This window comes from Salmo salar, chromosome ssa07, assembly GCF_905237065.1.
Source record: "Salmo salar chromosome ssa07, Ssal_v3.1, whole genome shotgun sequence".
NCBI classification, from domain to species: Eukaryota; Metazoa; Chordata; class Actinopteri; order Salmoniformes; family Salmonidae; genus Salmo; species Salmo salar.
In genome coordinates, this window is record NC_059448.1 from 46,684,087 (window position 1) to 46,704,340 (window position 20,254).

The 20,254-nt window shown below is 40.8% G+C and overlaps 1 gene segment (V, D, J or C); it reads right to left on the reverse strand.

Annotated features, from left to right (window-relative positions):
• Positions 1 to 6,452: 6,452 nt before the first annotated feature.
• Positions 6,453 to 8,217, reverse strand: LOC106609487 (Ig kappa chain C region, B allele-like). The segment is given in 2 exon segments: positions 6,453 to 6,975; positions 7,936 to 8,217. Coding segments are annotated over 2 exon segments (402 nt in total).
• Positions 8,218 to 20,254: the final 12,037 nt, after the last annotated feature.

A 20,254-nucleotide genomic window follows, 5' to 3' on the forward strand; every position in this document is an offset into this window, starting at 1 on the left:
TTAGACATTCCACTATACATCAACTTGGACATTTACTGCTAAGCTTTTAGATAGCTATATAAACAAGAGTTTTAGTGTTGAGTAGGCATGGTTTTGGTCTCATGAGTAAAAGATAATGATGTAGGCAGTGACATCACTCGGGCTGGACTTTGGGTTTATTAAAATAACTTGGGACCTTTTCTTTGATGCAGAACTGACTCGGAAACATGCGTTATGTTCTTGTTGTCAACTTCTGTTTGCAATTGCATTAATAATGGTTTTTGAATGATTTAATTAAAGATATTGTCATAATGCTAATTTCACCAAAGAGCCAATGATGGATAAGGAACAAGGAAACGAACCACAACAGTAGCATCGCCTTTAAATTGTTTAACTTGCGTCAAACGTTTTGGGTAGTCTTCCACAAGCTTCCCACAATAAGTTGGGTGAATTTTGGCCCATTCCTCCTAACAGAGCTGGTGTAACTGAGTCAGGTTTGTAGGCCTCCTTGCTCGCACACACTTTTTCAGTTCTGCCCACAAATGTTCTATAGGATTGAGGTCAGGGCTTTGTGATGGCCACTCCAATACCTTGACTTTGTTGTCCTTAAGCCATTTTGCCACAACTTTGGAAGTATGCTTGAGGTCATGGTCCATTTGGAAAACCCGTTTGCGACCAAACTTTAACTTCCTGACTGTGTCGAGATGTTGCTTCAATATATCCACATCATTTTTCTCCTTCATGATGCCATCTATTTTGAAGTGCACCAGTCCCTCCTGCAGCAAAGCACCCCCAGAACATAATGCTGCCACCCCCGTGATTCACGGTTGGGATGGTGTTCTTCGGCTTGCAAGCCTCCCCCTTTTTACTCCAAACATAATGATGGTCATTATGGCCAAACAGTTCTATTTCAGACCAGAGGAGATTTCTCCAAAAGTACGATCTTTGTCCCCATGTGCAGTTGCCAATCATAGTCTGGCTTTTTTATGGCGGTTTTGGAGCAGTGGCTTCTTCCTTGCTGAGCGGCCTTTCAGGTTATGTCTATCGTTATCTCTAGGAGACAGAATGCGTCTCCTTTCTGAGCGGTATGATGGCTGCATGGTCCCATGGTGTTTATACTTGCGTACTATTGTTTGTACAGATGAACGTGGTACCTTCAGGCGTTTGGAAATTGCTCCCAAGGATGAACCAGACTTGTGGAGGTTTACAATTTTTTTCTGAGGTCTTGGCTGATTTCCCCATGATGTCAAACAAAGAGGCACTGAGTTTGAAGGTAACCCTTGAAATACATCCACAGGTACACCTCCAATTGACTCAAATTATGTCAATTAGCCTATCAGAAGCTTCTAAAGCCATGACATCATTTTCTGGAATTTTCCAAGCTGTTTAAAGGCACAGTCAACTTAGTGTATGTAAACTTCTGACCCACTGGAATTGTGATACAGTGAGTTATAAGTGAAATAATCTGTCTGTTAACAATTGTCGGAAAAATTACTTGTGTCATGCACAAAGTAGATGTCCTAACCAACTTGCCAAAACAATAGTTTGTTAACAAGAAATGTGTGGAGTGGTTGAAAAACTAGTTTTAATCACGCCAACATAAGTGTATGTACACTTCCGATTTCAACTGTATATGTTATGGAAAGCAACTGTTTAGCAGTGTGAGTTCTGAAAGCAGATCTTAGAGGTTTATTTTTTATTATTGTTACTTAAGGTTGGTGGTACGTGGACAATTCTCTCACTTCGGTGACTCTGCCCTCTACCAATGTGTTCACAGACATTATTAAAAAGAAACAGCCTGAAAGTCTTTCCTCTGGAGAAGATAACATCTCATAACGTTGTTCAATTGCATGGTTACATTTTCTTTTAATGAGAGAATACAAAAATGGATTTACTTTATAGCACCAGTTTTGTGCCGCTTCCAAAAGTCCACCGCAGTGATTCATGCTGGTGAAGTCCTTCACATAAGAGTGAGCACATTCACACACAGAGCACTCTCAGTACCACCTTAATAGTACTGAAATACTAGTACACTACAATAGGGACTGATAGTACTGAAGTACTAGTATAATACAATAGGCACTGATAGTACTGAACTACTAGTATAATACAATACTGCCCAATAAAGGCAAAACGCATTAACTATATAATTTTATTTTACTGCAAAATCTGACTTCAAAGTATTATTCTGTATAGACAGACATCAATTTCTGATAACCCATTATATATTCTGATCACCTGGCTTGATTTTGTGTCAAGAAACTACATATTACATTAATAAGATAATATACCTGGCCAGATCAAAGATTTTTTACGAAATTCGCCTTTGTAGGGCAGAATAGGGACTGATAATCCTGAAGTACTAGTATAATACAATAGAGACTGATAGTTCTGAAGTACTAGTATAATACAATAGGGACTGATAGTACTGAAGTACTAGTATAATACAATTGGGACTGATAGTTCTGGGTTATGAATATAGTCCACTGAAGAATGCAGATAATTAAATGTTCGTCTGAATCACTGATTTACAGTAGTAGTTATTTAAAATATGATCAAATAATCTGAATCATAGTTAACAATTGGATGTGGGTCCTTACCAGGAATAATATTTACATAGGAAACTTTGCATTGGCAGCAAATGCTTCAATGCTCTGGGAGTGTTCATAGCCCAGTGAGTTTAACACATAACTGAGAGCTGTCCGACATAACAACAGAACTTCAACAATGACTTATTGTGAGCGTTGTGTGGATATTGATGTCTTTAATTCAAGGTATGATTTATATTCTGTTGGTCTAAAGTCAGTTTATTATTTAAATGTTTAATCTTAATTTAGTTTCAAATTGAGAAAATGAGACTTGGACAGATTTAGGCAACATGACCAAATGTTCTCTGAGATCTTAAATATTTCTGTTTCAGAATCCAGAGGACAGGTCGCTGGGACACCAGATTCCTGCAGTGAAAACTGTTCTCCCAGGACAGACAGTCTCTCTGAACTGTAAAACCAGCAGTAATGTGTATAACAATCTAGCCTGGTACCAACAGAAATCTGGAGGAGCTCCTAAACTCCTTACTTGGTATGCATCAACACTTCAGTCTGGGACTTCATCTAGATTCAGTGGTAGTTGACCTCGTAGTGACTTCACTCTGACTATCAGTGGAGTCCAGGCTGAAGATGCAGGAGATTACTACTGTCAGAGTTACCACAGTGGTGGAGAGTTCACACAGTGATACAGAGCCATTCAAAAACCTCCCTCAGTCAGACTGCACAGTGACTGTACTGCTACAGCTGGGACCTACTGCAGGTGCTGACGGGAGGAGATGATCCAGTACAATGACACAGAACTTATAAGTATTTCTGAACTGAAAACACCCATAGGTCCAGACTACATACAGATTCCTTCCCTTTTGCTATAGCAAACAAACCTTGAATTAACATTTCAGACAATAAGTTGAATGGACTCCATTTATGTGAAATAATGTCTCACATTATTTCAGAATAAATATCCCAGTCTCTGCAAGATCCCCCAGTCAGGTCGTGAGTTTCTAGCAAAGATTCAACCATATTTACTGAGATGATATAACATGATCATAACCCATCAAAACAACATGAGGTTCTGTCATAGAAGACACAGTGACATGGACCACTGGTGTAGTGAAGTCAACTTTGAATATGTTTAGAAAGCATCATTCAGATCACATGTTCCCCATCATCATCCTCATCATTATTGTGCACCTACAATAGTTATTTGAAGTATTAAAATTCCCACAATACCAGTCCAATATGCATAATAAGATGTTCAGAAGTAAAGAAAAAGAAAGTGATGTTACATCAGCATCAGCCCCCCTAGATACAATCTCCATATACACCTCACAACCAGATATTGATGTGATCATCTAGCATTATATTAACTATTTTGATGAGCAGGTTACTGACTGTTATATCTGTGGATAAGACATGATGCTGGGTTCAGGCATTAGATATATCTACATAATGTATAATATACATTTTATCTGTCATAGATTACATGTTGGAATATCTGTTATTGCACCCTCCCTGAATCCACCATGGAGGTTCAAACCAGTCCACTCCCTCACATCTGACCCAGTCCAGGGTACTTCAGGCAGTGAAACTGGTCAACTGCTAGACTGGTAGTTGTAGGAGTGAAACTGAGATTTGCATAGACAGGGCTGGGTGGTTCTGCTTGTCCCAGAATAGAGCAGCACTGTCACCAGATGTTCACTCTATTCACAGGGTGTTGGAGGTAGAGAAGACCAGGGGGAAAATAATGGAAAAGTGTAGACTACACATTATTCAAAACAATTGCTAAAACATCTAATATAATAAAATCACATTAGGAATTAAACATTATAGATACATTGCATTCGGAAAGTATTCAGACCCTTTACTCTGTACTTTGTTGAAGCGCCTTTGGCAGTGATTACAGCTCCGAGTCTTCTTAGGTATGACGCTACAAGCTTGGCACATCTGTATTTGGAGAATTTCTCCCATTCTTCTGTGCAGATCCACTCAAGCTCTGTCAGGTTGGATGGGGAGCGTCGCTGCACAGCTATTTTCAGGTCTCTCCAGAGATGTTCGATTGGGTTCAAGCTCTGGCTGGGCCACACAAGGACATTCAGAGACTTGTCCCGAAGCCACTCCTGCGTTGTCTTAGCTGTGTGCTTAGGGTCGTTGTCCTGTTGAAAGGTGAAACTTCGCCCCAGTCTGAGGTCCTGTATGCTCTGGCAAAGGTTTTCAACAAGGATCTTTCTGGATCTTTGCTCCGTTCATCTTTCCCTTGATCCTGACTAGTTTCCCAGTCCCTGCCTCTGAAAAACATCCCCACATCATGATGCTGCCATGCTTCACCGTAGGGATGTTGCCAGTGTCACGTCCTGACCAGTAAAGGGGTTATTTGTTATTGTAGTTTGGTCAGGACGTGGCAGGGGGGTGTTTGTTTTATGTGGTTCGGGGTTTGTTGTTTATGTAGAGGTGTGTTTGTTTAGAGTATTCCAGGGTTTTGGTTATGTTCTATGTTGTGTATTTCTATGCTCTATCTATGTTGTGTATTTCTTTGTGTTGGCCTGGTATGGCTCTCAATCAGGAACAGCTGTACATCGTTGTTGCTGATTGAGAATCATACTTAGGTATCCCTGTTTTCACCTGTCCCTTGTGGGAAGTTGTTTTTACATTGCTGTGTGTAGCCTGCAAGACTGTTTGTCGTTCGTTCGGTTTCTTGTTACGTGTCTCAAATAAAAGTGAATATGAGCACTCAACCCGCTGCGCCTTGGTCTACTCCGTACGACACTCGTTACAGCTAGGTTTCCTCCAGACATGACGTGTGGCAATCAGGCCAAAGAGTTCAATCTTGGCATCATCAGACCATAGAATCTTGTTGCTCATAGTCTGAGAGTCCTTTAGGTGCCTTTTGGCAAACTCCAAGTGTGCTGTTGTGCCTTTTACTGACGAGTGGCTTCCATCTGGTCACTCTACGATAAAGGCCTGATTGGTGGAGTGCTGCAGAGATGGTTGCCCTTCTGTAAGGTTCGCCCATCTCCACACCTCCCTGACCAAGGCCCTTCTCCCCCAATTGCTCAGTTTGGCTGGGCTGCGAGCTCTAGGAAGAGTCTTGGTGGTTCCAAACTTCTTCCATTTAAGAATGATGAAGGCCACTGTGTTCTTGGGGACCTTCAATGCTGCAGAAATGTTTTAGTACCCTTCCACAGATCTGTGCCTCGACACAATCCTGTCTCTAACGTAAAAAATGTGAAAAAAGGAAAGCGGTCTGAATACTTTCCGAATGCACTGTATATATGTTATGGAAAGTAACTGTTCAGCAGTGTGAGTTCTATGACGACCCTCCCACTCTGTCTGTCGAATTCTTTGCTCTTGTTTTCCTTAATAGGATGTCGGTGGGTGGAGCCTGGAGGGTCGTCAGCAAAATGGGACACACCTGGGCCCGGGTGTGTCCCGGGGTAAATACACTTTTTCCCCATTCATTGAGGAGACTCTCTCCATGCAGACACACTGTTGGATTTGGTTGTGGCATTTTTGTGGACGTTTTGTTTGTTTGTTTGTTTGCTTTGGCACCTTTCAACACCCCTCATTATCACCATCTATGCACGCAACCACTCACTTCCACTACTGATTACTGACTGCACACACCATTGATAATTGTAAATTGTTTACTTTAGTTAATAAATATATTTTTGTTATTCCCTATCTCTACGTTTTCTCCCTTTTTGTTACGGGCTCTGAGCCAGTTCGTGACAGTTCTCAGAGCAGATTTTAGAGGTTTATTATCAAATATCACTAATTATTATCACTGGTATTGGTGCTACACTATAACAGGGTCATTCAGTTGTAGAAAGGATTGCGGAGTATTTGTTGGATCAGATGCCCTTTTATATAAATTAGCATGAAATGTGCTTCCTATTCATGAGACAGTGATCATTAAAGTAACTCTTGTGGTTATATTTCAATTAAAACAAGCTTTATTTGAACTCAGAAGCAAGATGACATTTACAACTTAATCACAAAATACTTCATTTAGCACACAGCACTCCTGATATTATTCACTACTATACTTTAACATTCAGCTCTAAAACACTAATGTTTCCTTCACCAGCACCATGTGGGGACTCTCTAGCCCCCTACAATGGCTTCTCCGGTCACTAGACACTACAGTGACTTTTCCGGAAGGCGGCCGAATCACTGGTGTCGTCATGGGCGACCCTGCAAGTGTACACCTCTCCCTCTTCCCAGCGTGCCTTGCTCAGGGTCAGGGTGCTGCTGCGGCTGTAGTGGCCGCCCTTCTCTTCTTCTGTGGTGGTCAGGACCCCCTCCTTCACCTCTTCCCCATCCACCTCCCAGCTCACCATCGCCCCCTGGGGGGAGTAGCCACTCAGCAGGCAGGCCAGTGTGGCCGAGCCCTCGAAGAGCTGCTCAGAGGACGGGGGAAGCAGAGACACTGTGGGCCTGACAGAGGGACCAGCTGGAGGAGAGAAGAGAGAGGAGAGAGGAGGGTCAGATACTACTGCTACTACTGTATCATGGAATATATTAGGAGAGGAGAGGAGAGGAGAGGAGAGGAGAGGAGAGGAGAGGAGAGGAGAGGAGAGGAGAGGAGAGGAGAGGAGAGGAGAGGCAATACACACAGGATATTCAACTAGCTACAGTACCAAGGATAACAAAACACTTAATCTATAAAGATAAAGGCAAAAATAAACTCTGAAAATATTTTTGGACAAAGCAATCCATCAGATACATGTATGTTACATTCATGCTCTACAGTTTAGCCCACCAAGAGCAACAAAATACTAGAGGGGGTTTCCTGGACACAGATGAAGCCTTGTCCTAGACTAAAAATCCCTTTCAATGAAGATTATCCATTGAGCTTGCTTTTTAGTCCAGGACTAAGCTTAATGTTTCTGGCAAACCGTCCCATAGTCTACAAAGACATGCAGTAAACAGATATCACATATTCAGATTTAATAATCATATATACTATTAAAATTGTAAATCTCCATGTAAATGTTGTCAAATCTACTCTGAGACACAAGCCAAAATGACCTCAAAGTACTATTTAAAACTATAGATGAGGTTCCCCTTTAAACCATGTCAGTGTTAACATCTACGATGAATACAATACAAAGTGTTGCTTATATTATAGAGAAGTAGTTGCAACATATTGACACAACAATGAGCTGACATGCAATACTGTGTATCAAAATGTCCTCTTTTTAAATCACATGTTAGAGTATAAACTTGGTGGTACGTGAACAATTCTCTAACTTTGGTGACTCTGCCATTTACCAATCTCCCTATCTGTCCCCAGAAATCTCTAAAAAGATATAGCCTTGAAGTATTTATTCTGGAGAAGATAACATCTCATAACGTTGTTCATAGTATGATTACATTTTGTTTTAATGAGAGAAGACAAAAATGTACTTACTTTTCAGCACTAGTTTTGTGCCGCTTCCAAAAGTCCACCACAACGATTCATAATGGTTAAGTCGCCGTACAAAAACCTCCATCACACATGAATGGGCAGGCGCCTTGACACACAGAGCACTCTCAGTCCCACCCTGAATACTGAAGTGCTAGTATAATACAATAATGCCCAACAATGGCAAATCTTCAAAATCTGACTTAAAAGTATTTTTCTGTATAGACAGACAGCAATTTCTGATAACCAACTGTCAACTGTCTTGTTATTGTTATTGTGTCAGGAAACTAAATACCACGTTAATCAGGTAATATACTTGGCCATTACAACAGATCAAAGATTTTTGACCAGCTTCGTTGTTACTGAGTTTTGCCTTTGCAGGGCAGAATAGGGACTGATAGTACTGAACTACTAAAATAATACAATAGGGACTGATAGTACTGAACTACTAAAATAATACAATAGGGACTGATAGTACTGAAGTACAAATATAATACAATAGCGACTGATAGTACTGAAGTACAAATATAATACAATAGGGACAGATAGTACTGAACTACTAAAATAATACAATAGGGACTGATAGTACTGAAGTACAAATATAATACAATAGCGACTGATAGTACTGAAGTACAAATATAATACAATAGGGACAGATAGTACTGAACTACTAATATAATACAATAGGGACTGATAGTACTGAAGTACTAGTACAACTCAATAGGGACTGATAGTACTGAAGTACTGGAATAACGCAATAGGGACTGATAGTACTGAAGTACTATTATAATACAATAGGGACTGATGGTACTGAAGTACTGGAATAACGCAATAGGGACTGATAATCCTGGGTTATGAGTATAATCCACTGACACACTTAGATAATTACATTTTCCTCTTAGATCACTGATTTACAGTATAAGTTATTTAAAACACGATAAAATATTCTGTATCTGCATAATCTGTATGTAGTTATATAGCTAACAGTTATGAATGTAGGTACTAGCAGTAAGACTATTTACATATGATAGTTTGCATTGGCAGCACATGCTTCAGTGCTCTGTGAGTATTTATAGCCCTGTGAGTTTAACACTTCATGACTGAGAGCTGTCCTTCATGACAACAGAACCCACAACAACCATGACTTTTATCACCATCTTCATCTGGATATTTGCCCTCCATCTTCAAGGTAATATAGTTGACAGAAAATTACCTTGACTGTAGTTACCTAACCTTATTAAAGTAAATACCATTATGTTATTGTAAAGTCATTATTTTGTAAAGCAATGAGCAAATGAATGCACGATTAAATGTTAATTACATTTATTTTTCAGAGTCTAGAGGCCAGGTCACTGTGACTCAGACTCCTGCAGTGAAAACTATTTCAGTGGGTGACTTAGTCAGTCTCAGCTGTAAGACCAGCAGTGCAGTATACAGTGATAGACATGGACAGAGGTTGGCCTGGTATCAACAGAAACCTGGAGGAGCTCCTGAACTCCTAATATACTTGGCTAAAACCCTTCAGTCTGGGATTCCATCTAGATTCAGTGGTAGTGGATCTGGGAGTGACTTCACTTTGACCATTAGTGGAGTCCAGGCTGAAGATGCAGGAGATTACTACTGTCAGAGTTTACACAACCCCAACAGTGTCTGGGTGTTCACACAGTGATACAGAGCCATACAAAAACCTCCCTCAGATTTCACAGTGACTGCGCTTGTTGGGTATGACTCCAGGTGCTGAGTGGGAAGAGACAGTGGCCGTGTCCGAATACCCATACTACCATACTTAATAAGGTACATTTCAGGAAATGTTATATAACATAAACATACTGTTGACAAGTAGGCTAGGGTATAATGGAATGTTTTGCCTTGTGTGGTAGGTTGTGTGGGTTTTGTCACTCTTATGTAGGTGTCATAACCAGACATAATAACTACCGTGGTAGGTTTTGTGGGTTTTGACACTCTTGTGTAGGTGTCATAACCAGCCATAAAATAAAGCAATATATGTGTCACAAGAGGTCTACGGGGGGGAACATGCTTCAATGGTCTGGTAGTGTTTATAGCCCTGTGAGTTTAACACTTCATGACTGAGAGCTGTCCTTCATGACAACAGAACCCACATCAACAATGAATTTTTCCACCATCTTCATCTGGACACTTGCCCTCTGCTTTCAGGAAAACGATGTGGAACTCAGACATTAGACACATGTCAGTAACTGTCAATGTCTGTCTTTAGTAATACCCATCTTATATGTCATCTATTAAATGGTGGTTTATTCATTGTAAGAATTTCCCCCTCTTTGAATCCACCATAGAGGTTACAGTAAAACTAGTCCACCCACTCACATCTGGCTCAGTCCAGGCAGTGAAACTGAAACTAGACTGGTAGGTGTGGGAGTGAAACAGATTTACATAGACAGGGCTCGGTGGTTCTGCTTGTCCCAGAATAGAGCAGCACTGTCACCAGATGTTAACCCTGTGCCCACAGGGTTGGAGGTAGAGAAGACTATCACTCTACTCTATATTTCTTGAAATAGTGGCACTTCTAGAATTTGTATTTATGTTTTTACATGTATTAAGCTTCAAATCACAGACTAACATGCTATATTGTGATTACTGGTCAATGATGATGTTAAGTGAAAATGAGGTTTAGTATATACGATCCAGTTTATTAATAGAAACAACACAAATTTGCATTCCAAAAATAAATCTTTATTTTCATCTATTATTACATTATCAAAGCACCAAAGCAAACATGATAGTGAATAAACGCAGATCATATCAAATCTAAAACTAACAAAATTTCAGTCTACAGAATGGATTGACACATGAACTCAAGCCAAGCCCCCTATTAGTCTACACAAAAGGGATCACTAAATCAGAGAATGACTGATCTTAGAAGAAAGCAGGTCAAAGCCGAGGAACCAACATCCTCTGTCCACAGAGGTGTGTGACTGGTGGGTCCTACCCAGAACAGTCAGCCCTCCCCAGGGTCTGGGTGACCGGATGCTGGGAGCTCTGGTGGGCCTCACAGGTTACTGACACTGCCTTGATCCACTCCTGGGCAGTGAGAGTCAGGGTGCTGCTCCAGCTGTACAGGCCGTTCTTGCCGTCTTGCTTCTTGTTGTTGCCGTCCACTTTCCAGCTCATGGCCCAGTCTGAGGGGAAGCCCTTGTTGGCCAGACATGTCAGCGTGGCCGTTGTCTTACGGGACAGCTCCTCACTAGAGGGGGGCAGGATGGTCAGGTTAGGGGAACTGTACCTGGAAGAAACCCAACACTACATCAAAACAACTACATCAAAACAAAATACTTTGGAAATGACTTCTAAAACGTTATATTAATATCATTGTAAATAAGATTTTGTTCTTAACTGACTTGCCTCATTAAATAAAGGTTAAATATATATATATTTTTTAAAATAAATAAATATCTATATAAGTTAGATTGCTAAAGGACGTGAAGAAAACACAAACAATAATATGATATGAAGCAGATTACAAGTATAAGGTATACAAGCAGAAATCATACCAGTATGACGTGTTTAACTTTAGCATTACTTTGTAAAAAGTGTAAAAAAATTGATCAGTGCCATTTCCTGACAGTTCCTGGTTGAAAATACGATCTACTGTACACATATGATTGACTGTACTCCTTTTAATTAGCAGGTTTGCATTGGAGGGAGTTTCGGCTTTCCATGGTGACATCACCATGTGGTAAATTGGTTAATAAACCAATAACAAAGAGAGTTCCAAATCTCTCTGCCAATAACAGCTAGTTTTCAGTTTTCTCCTCCACACTCAGACCACTCCCAAATAGTCCTAGAAAAAATTATTCTAGTTTTAAGCTCAAAAGCTATTTGTGCCTATTTTAACGGGAATATATTACAGCAAGGTACTTCCTTGTTACCCAGAAATGATTTGATATTGATATAAAAACGGCTGCCTTGGACCTTTAAGTTATTGTTACAACGGAGCGTCCACATGGACATTATTGTTTATTGTGGTATCAACAGAAATCTGGACAAAAAAACGAAACTCTGCATCCACTCTATTAGAACTCGCACCTCTGGAATTCCATTTAGATTCAGTAGTAGTGGATCTAGGAATGACTTCAATTTGACCATGAGTGAAGCCCAGGCGGAAGCTACAGGAGACTTTACACCTTCCCAATGGTAAAGATGCGTTCCACAGGGATAGAGAGCCGTATAAAAACCTCCCTCAGCCAGACTGTACGGTGACTGCATTGCTACAGCTAGAACCTGCTGCAAGAGCGGAGGGGAAGGACTAGACCAGTGATAGTGTTCAGTACTAGACCAGTGATATTGTTAGGACTACACCTGTGATAGTGTTCAGTACTATGCCCGTGATAGTGTTGAGGACTAGACCAGTGAGAGTGTTCAGCACTAGACCAGTGATAGTGTTCAGGACTAGACCAGTGATCGTGTTGAGGACAAGACCAGTGATAGTGTTAGAGACTAGACACAGTGATAGTGTTGAGGACTAGACCAGTGATAGTGTTGAGGACTAGACCAGTGATAGTGTTAGGGACTAGACCAGTGATAGTGTTCAGGACTACACCAGTGATATTGTTGAGGACTAGACCAGTGATAGTGTTGAGGACTAGACCAGTGATAGTGTTGAGGACTAGACCAGTGATAGTGTTGAGGACTAGACCAGTGATAGTGTTGAGGACTAGACACAGTGACAGTGTTAAGGAATAGACCAGTGATAGTGTTTAGGAATAGACCAGTTAGGGACTAGACCAGTGATAGTGTTGAGGACTAGACAAGTGATGGTGTTGAGGACTAGACCAGTGATAGTGTTGAGGACTAGACCAGTGATATTGTTGGAGACTACACCAGTGATAGTGTTGAGGACTAGACCAGTGATAGTGTTGAGGACTAGACCAGTGCTAGTGTTGAGGACTAGACCAGTGATATTGTTGGAGACTAGACACAGTGATAGTGTTGAGGACTAGACCAGTGATAGTGTTGAGGACTAGACCAGTGATAGTGTTGAGGACTAGACCAGTGATAGTGTTAGGGACTAGACCAGTGATAGTGTTGAGGACTAGACCAGTGATAGTGTTGAGGACTAGACCAGTGATAGTGTTGAGGACTAGACACAGTGTTATAGTGTTGAGGACTAGACCAGTGATAGTGTTCAGGACTAGACCAGTGATAGTGTTAGGGACTAGACCAGTGATAGTATTCAGTACTACACCAGTGATAGTGTTCAGTACTACACCAGTGATAGTGTTGAGGACTATACCAGTGATAGTGTTGAGGACTAGACCAGTGATAGTGTTGAGGACCAGACCTGTGATAGTGTTGAGGACTAGACCAGTGACAGTGTTGAGGACTAGACCAGTGATAGTGTTGAGGACTACACCAGTGATAGTGTTGAGGACTAGACCAGTGATAGTGTTAGGGACTAGACCAGTGATAGTGTTGAGGACTACACCAGTGATAGTTTTGAGGACTAGACCAGTGATAGTGTTGAGGACTAGACACAGTGTTATAGTGTTGAGTACTAGACCAGTGATAGTGTTTAGGACTAGACCAGTGATAGTGTTAGGGACTAGACCAGTGATAGTATTCAGTACTACACCAGTGATAGTGTTCAGTACTACACCAGTGATTGTGTTGAGGACTAGACCAGTGATAGTGTTGAGGAATAGACCTGTGATAGTGTTCAGTACTATGCCTGTGATAGTGTTGACGACTAGACCAGTGAGAGTGTTAGGGACTAGACCAGTGATAGTGTTGAGGACTAGACCAGTGATAGTGTTGAGGACTAGACCAGTGATAGTGTTAGGGACTAGACCAGTGATAGTGTTCAGGACTACACCAGTGATATTGTTCAGGACTAGACACAGTGACAGTGTTCAGGACTAGACCAGTGATAGTGTTGAGGACTAGACCAGTGATAGTGTTAGAGGCTAGACAAAGTGATAGTGTTGAGGACTATACCAGTGATAGTGTTGAGAACCAGACCAGTGATAGTGTTGAGGACTAGACACAGTGACAGTGTTCAGGAATAGACCAGTGATAGTGTTCAGGAATAGACCAGTGATAGTGTTTAGGAATAGACCAGTGATCGCGTTGAGGATTAGACTAGTGATAGTGTTGAAGACTACACCAGTGATATTGTTGAGGACTACACCAGTGATAGTGTTGAGGACTACACCAGTGATAGTGTTGAGGACTAGACCAGTGATATTGTTGAGGACTACACCAGTGATATTGTTGAGGACTACACCAGTGATAGTGTTGAGGACTACACCAGTGATAGTGTTGAGGACTACACCAGTGATAGTGTTGAGGACTAGACCAGTGATAGTGTTGAGGACTACACCAGTGATAGTGTTGAGGACTAGACCAGTGATAGTGTTGAGGACTACACCAGTGATAGTGTTGAGGACTACACCAGTGATAGTGTTGAGGACTACACCAGTGATAGTGTTGAGGACTACAGTATAGAGACTATCATAGGTTTGTTCCCTTTATTATTTGACCAACCAACACCTCAAACTGAAAACAGTCATTCAATGGATAATATACACTGAGTGGACAAAACATTAAGAATCTTCCATGACAGACTGACCAGGTGAATCCAGGTAAAAGCAATGATCCCTTATTGATGTCACTTGTTAAATCCACTTCAATTACGGTAACGAAGGGGAGGAGACAGGTTCTAGAAAGATTTTTAGGCCTTGAGACAATGGAAACATGGATTGTGTGTGTGTCCCATTCAGAGGGAGAATGGGTAAGACAAAATATTGTCATGGTGATAGGGGCCAGGCAAACCGGGTTTGAGTGTGTCAAGAACTGCAATGCTGCTGGGTTTTTCACGCTCAACTGTTTCCTGTGTGTATCAAGAATGGTCCAACACCCAAAGCACATCCAGCCAATGACAGGCAAGTGGTTGAAAATGTGTCATTGATGAAAGAGGACCAAGGAGGCTGACACTGTCACGGCTGTTTGAAGGGTCGGACCAAAATGCAGCGTGTTCGTAGTTCCACATATTTATTATAGTGAAACTAAATGCTATACACGAAAATACTTGAATATACAAAAACAACAAACAGTGACGCAGAGCGGAAACTACACTGCTCAAAAGGTAATAACCCACCAAACCAGAAGAGAAAAACCCCTACTTAATTATGATCTCTAATCAGAGGCAATGAGGATCAGCTGCCTCCAATTAGAGATCAACCCAAACAATACCAACATAGAAATAGAAAAACTAGAACTTAAACATAGAAATAGAAAACATAGAACAACCACCCAAAACACCCCCTGTCACGCCCTGACCACTCTACTATCGAAAATAACAACTTACTATGGTCAGGACGTAACAGACACGAATTGTGCAGAGCAACAGACTGGCTACAGTTAGTCAACTGACAGACTAGTACAACATTGGTGCCCAAAGACCCATAAAAAAATATGCAACTCGTCTTACCTTGACACGAATAGGATTTGGCAGCTGACAACCTTACAGAGTTCCACTTTTTTCAGCAAAAAACAAGAAACTGCAGTTGCAGTGGGCTAAGGAATGAAGACACTGGAGAATTGGAAAAACATTGCCTGGTCTGATGAATCCTGGTTCCTGCTGTTTCACACTGATGGGAGGACTAGGGTACGGAGAAAACCACGAGCACATGGATCCATCATACCGTGTGTCAACATTACAGGCTGGTGGTGGTGTGATGGTGTGGGGTGTGTTTTCATGGCACATATTGGGTCCCTTGACAAAAGTGGAGCAACATTTGAATGCCACAGGATCATTACCAATCAGATGCATCCCTTCATCGCAGCAGTGCATCCATCTGCACATTTTTGTTTTTTTCAGCAGGATAATGCCCCATGCCACAAGGCTAGGATGGTCCAGGAATGGTTCAACTGTACGAACATGACAGTGAATTCAGCTGACTGCAGTGGCTTGCCCAGTCACCAGATCTCAATCCAAATGACCATCTGTGGGATGAGATGGAACAAGCTATTCAGAGTAGAGATCCACTACCAGCCAATTTGACACAACTGTGGGAAGCATTGGAGACAACATGGGCCAGCATCGCTGTGGAACGCTTTCGTCAACTTGTGGAGACCATGCCCCGAATCTTTGGGGGGCTGTTCTGAGGGCAAAAGGGTGGGTGCAACTCAATATTAGGAAGGTGTTCCTAATGTTTTGTACACTCAGTGTATATCCCATATGTTACCAAATGAGGCATACGTTATCTGAAACAAGTTCCATATAAATCAATATTATGAGAGTGTGTGTTTCGTGTAATATTGGGTGGTAAGGGCTAAAAGCATTCAATTGGAATGTTGTGATCCAGAAGTCACAACATTCTTGTCCTGTCTAGTGCCTTGCTCCAGGAGGGCTATTTGCATAGAGAGGACACTTTGCATTGGCAGCACATGCTTCAATGGGTTGGGAGTGTTTATAGCCCTGTGAGTTTACCACTTCACGACTGAGAGCTGTTCTTCATGACAACATAACCCACAACAACCATGACTTTTATCACCATCTTCATCTGGACACTTGCCCTCTGTCTCCAAGGTAATATATTTTACAGAACATTTTCCGGACTATTGCAGTATTAGGCTATATAACCTTATTACTGTTTTAGTGAATATGCTATATGGACAAATGAATGATCAATTGAATGCTAATACTACATGACATCTCTGTTTCAGAGTCCAGAGGCCAGGTCACTGTGACTCAGACCCCTGCAGTGAAATCTGTTTCAGTGGGTAACTCAGTCAGTCTCAGCTGTAAGACCAGCAGTGCTGTATACAGTAACAGCAATGGACACTATTTGCACTGGTATCAACAGAAACCTGGAGGAGCTCCTGAACTCCTAATATACTTGGCTAAAACCCTTCAGTCTGGGACTCCATCTAGATTCAGTGGTAGTGGATCTGGGAGTGACTTCACTTTGACCATCAGTGGAGTCCAGGCTGAAGATGCAGGAGATTACTACTGTCAGAGTTACCACAGTGGTTATGTGTTCACACAGTGATACAGAGCCGTACAAAAACCTCCCTCAGTCAGACTGCACAGTGACTGTACTGCTACAGCTGGGACCTACTGCAGGTGCTGAGGGGGAAGAGACAGTGCCATGGAACACTGATCAGTAGAGGAAACCTTGAATAAGGGTAGATAGCATTTAAATCACACATTCTCCATCATCATCATCATCATCATGGTTGTGACTCATATTTGTTATGACCTGAAAGATCTTCTAAAAGTTATTTGAGGTTTTGAAAACACAATACCTGCCAAATACAATATTAGAAGTAAAACAAAAGGTGTTATGGCCTCAACATTACTTCAACGTTACAATCACTTCAGCCCCCAAAACAAGTCCCCAAACGGAGCTCATGACCAAATGTCTGATTTAAATGGATTTGATTTTACAGGATTATATTAACTATTTTCAATATGCAGGTTGCTGACTGTTAGATCTGTGAATGAGACATGATGCTGGGTTCAAACATGAGACACTATCTACATAAAGTATGATATCCATTTTATCTGTCATTAATTACATGGTGGCATATCTGTTATGTCTACCTCCCTGAATCCACCAGAGGTTAAACCAGTCCACTCCCTCACATCTGGCCCAGTCCAGGGTATTTCACTCAGTGAAACTGTTCAACTGCTAAACTGATAGCTGTCAGAGTATAAGGGCACAAGACGAGACCCAGATGCAGACAAGGGAGGCAGATGATTTGAGTCTTTATTTATTATAATCCAAAAGGGTAGGCAAGAGAATGGTCGTGGACAGGCAAAAGGTCAAAACCAGTTCAGAGTCCAGGAGGTACAGAGTGGCAGGCAGGCTCGAGGTCAAGGCAGGCAGAATGGTCAGGAAGGCGGGTACAGAGTCCAGAAACAGGCAAGGGTCAAAACAGGGAGGACTAGCAAAAAGAGAATAGAAAAAGAAGGCGCACGGGAAACCACGCTGATTGACTTGAACATACAAGATGAACTGGCACAGAGAAACAGGAAACACAGGGATACATACACTGGGAAAAATAAGCAACACCTGGAGGGGGTGGAGACAATCACAAGGACAGGTGAAACAGATCAGGGCGTGGGTGGCAGGGCTGGGTGGTTGCATAGACAGGGCTGGGTGGTTCTGCTTGTCCCAGAATGGAGCATCACTGTCACCATATTAGCAATTAAACATTAGAAATAGATATGTCATGGAAAGTAATTGTTTAGCAGTGTGAGTTGTGAGAGCAGATCTTAGAGGTTTATCACCAAATATCACTCATTATTCTCACTGGTATTGGTGCTGCAGTATAACAGGGTCATTCAGTTGTAGAAATGATTGCAGAGAATTTGTTGGATCAGATGCACTTTTAATTCTGTTTGAAATGATGAGAATAGCTATATGCTACAATAATGAAATAATGTAGCTGATTGATGTAAATTAGTATGAAATGTGCTGCCTATTCATGAGGTAGTGATGACTGGAATCATGATTAAATTAACCTGTTGGGGCTACAGGTTAGCAATGAACCCCGAGTCGGGATTGCTAACAAGGCTGGAAATTCAAAACATCAAAAATCTAATAATTTCAATTTCTCAAACAATCAACTATTTTACACAATTTAAAAGATAAACATCTCCTTAATCTAACCACATTGTTCGATTTTCAAAGAGGCTTTACGGCAAAAGCATAAAGTTAGATTATGTTAGGACAGTACATAGCCACAAAAGTACAAACATCCATTTTCAATTCAAGGTCAGGCGTCACCAAAAGCAGAAACCAGCTAGAATTATGTACTAACCTTTGTCAATCTCCATCAGATGACACTCCTAGGACATTATGTTATACAATACATGCATTTTTTGTTCCATCAAGTTCATATTTATATCCAAAAACAGCATTTTACAGTAGTGTGAAATTCTGATTTTTTTCTTCTCTGAAATGCTTCCAGTGAACATAACAAAATTACTATTCGAAAACATTGGTAAATTATAATATTGTCATTCAAAGAATAATATATTATCATCTCGTAATTGCTACCGAATGGCCAGATCTCAAAATAACTTTACTGGGAAATCACATTTTGCAATAAACGGGGTGCTATGCTAAGAACAATAAGCTATGCTATACAGTTAGCATCATCTAAAATCGATAATAACATTGTAAATATCCCCTTACCTTTGATTATCTCCATCAGAAGGCAGGCATCCCAGGTCCGGAAGGCATCCCAGGTCCGGAACAAATGTGGTTTCTTTTGACAAAGTTCATAATTTATGTCCAAATAACACCAAGTACTTAGCGTTCATTATGCTCCCACAAAACGTGGTGGGGGGAGTGTAAAATCACGCCGAAAAGCAAAAAAACCTAGTAAATAATCTATTTACGTTCGTTCAAACATGTCAAATGTTGTTTAGCATTAATCTTTTGGTCCATTTTTAACGTTAAACATCAGTAATATTTTCACACAACCTATCCTATGTCTAGATAAACAATGATGACAAACTCACGCTTCTCAGATTTATGCGCAGGCGCAAAAAAATGAAGTGATGACATGTCAACTTCCTTGGATTCTAATTTGCTCTCTGTTTATCATAGACGCTTCAAACAACTTTATAAAGATCGTTGACATCTAGTGGAAGCCGTAGGTGTTGCGAAATGAATCCTTTCTCACTATGGTATCTATAAAACAATGACACTAAATAGTACAGTCACAAAATTCACATTTTTTTTTGATCTATTTTTCACAGGTTTTTGCCTGCAATATGAGTTTTGTTATACTTACAGACACCATTCAAACTGTTTTAGAAAATTCAGAGTGTTTTCTATCCGAATGTGTTAATAATATGCATATCCTAGCTTCTGAGTTGGTGTAGGAGGCAGTTAAAAATGGGCACATATTTTTTTCAAAATGTCTCAATACTGCCCCCGAGCCCCAACAGGTTTTAACTCTTTCTGTATTTTTTCTCCAATCAAAACAAGTAATTTAAACTCTGAGTCAAGACGACATGCACAACTTACTCTCAAAATAGTTTATTTAGCACACAGCACTACTGTATAATCCTATATAATATACTATACAATATAATACAGGAGAGGTGTGGAGAGACAATACACACAGGAATAACAACTAGCTACAGTACTGAGAACAACCGACAACAACAAAACACAATCTATAAAGATAAAGACCAAAATAAACTCTGAAAATATTTTTTTGTCAAACAATCCATCAGATGTATGTTACATTCATGCTCTACAGTTTAACCCACCAAGAACAACAAAACACTAGGATGGGGTTGAAGAGTAGTCCTAAAATAACT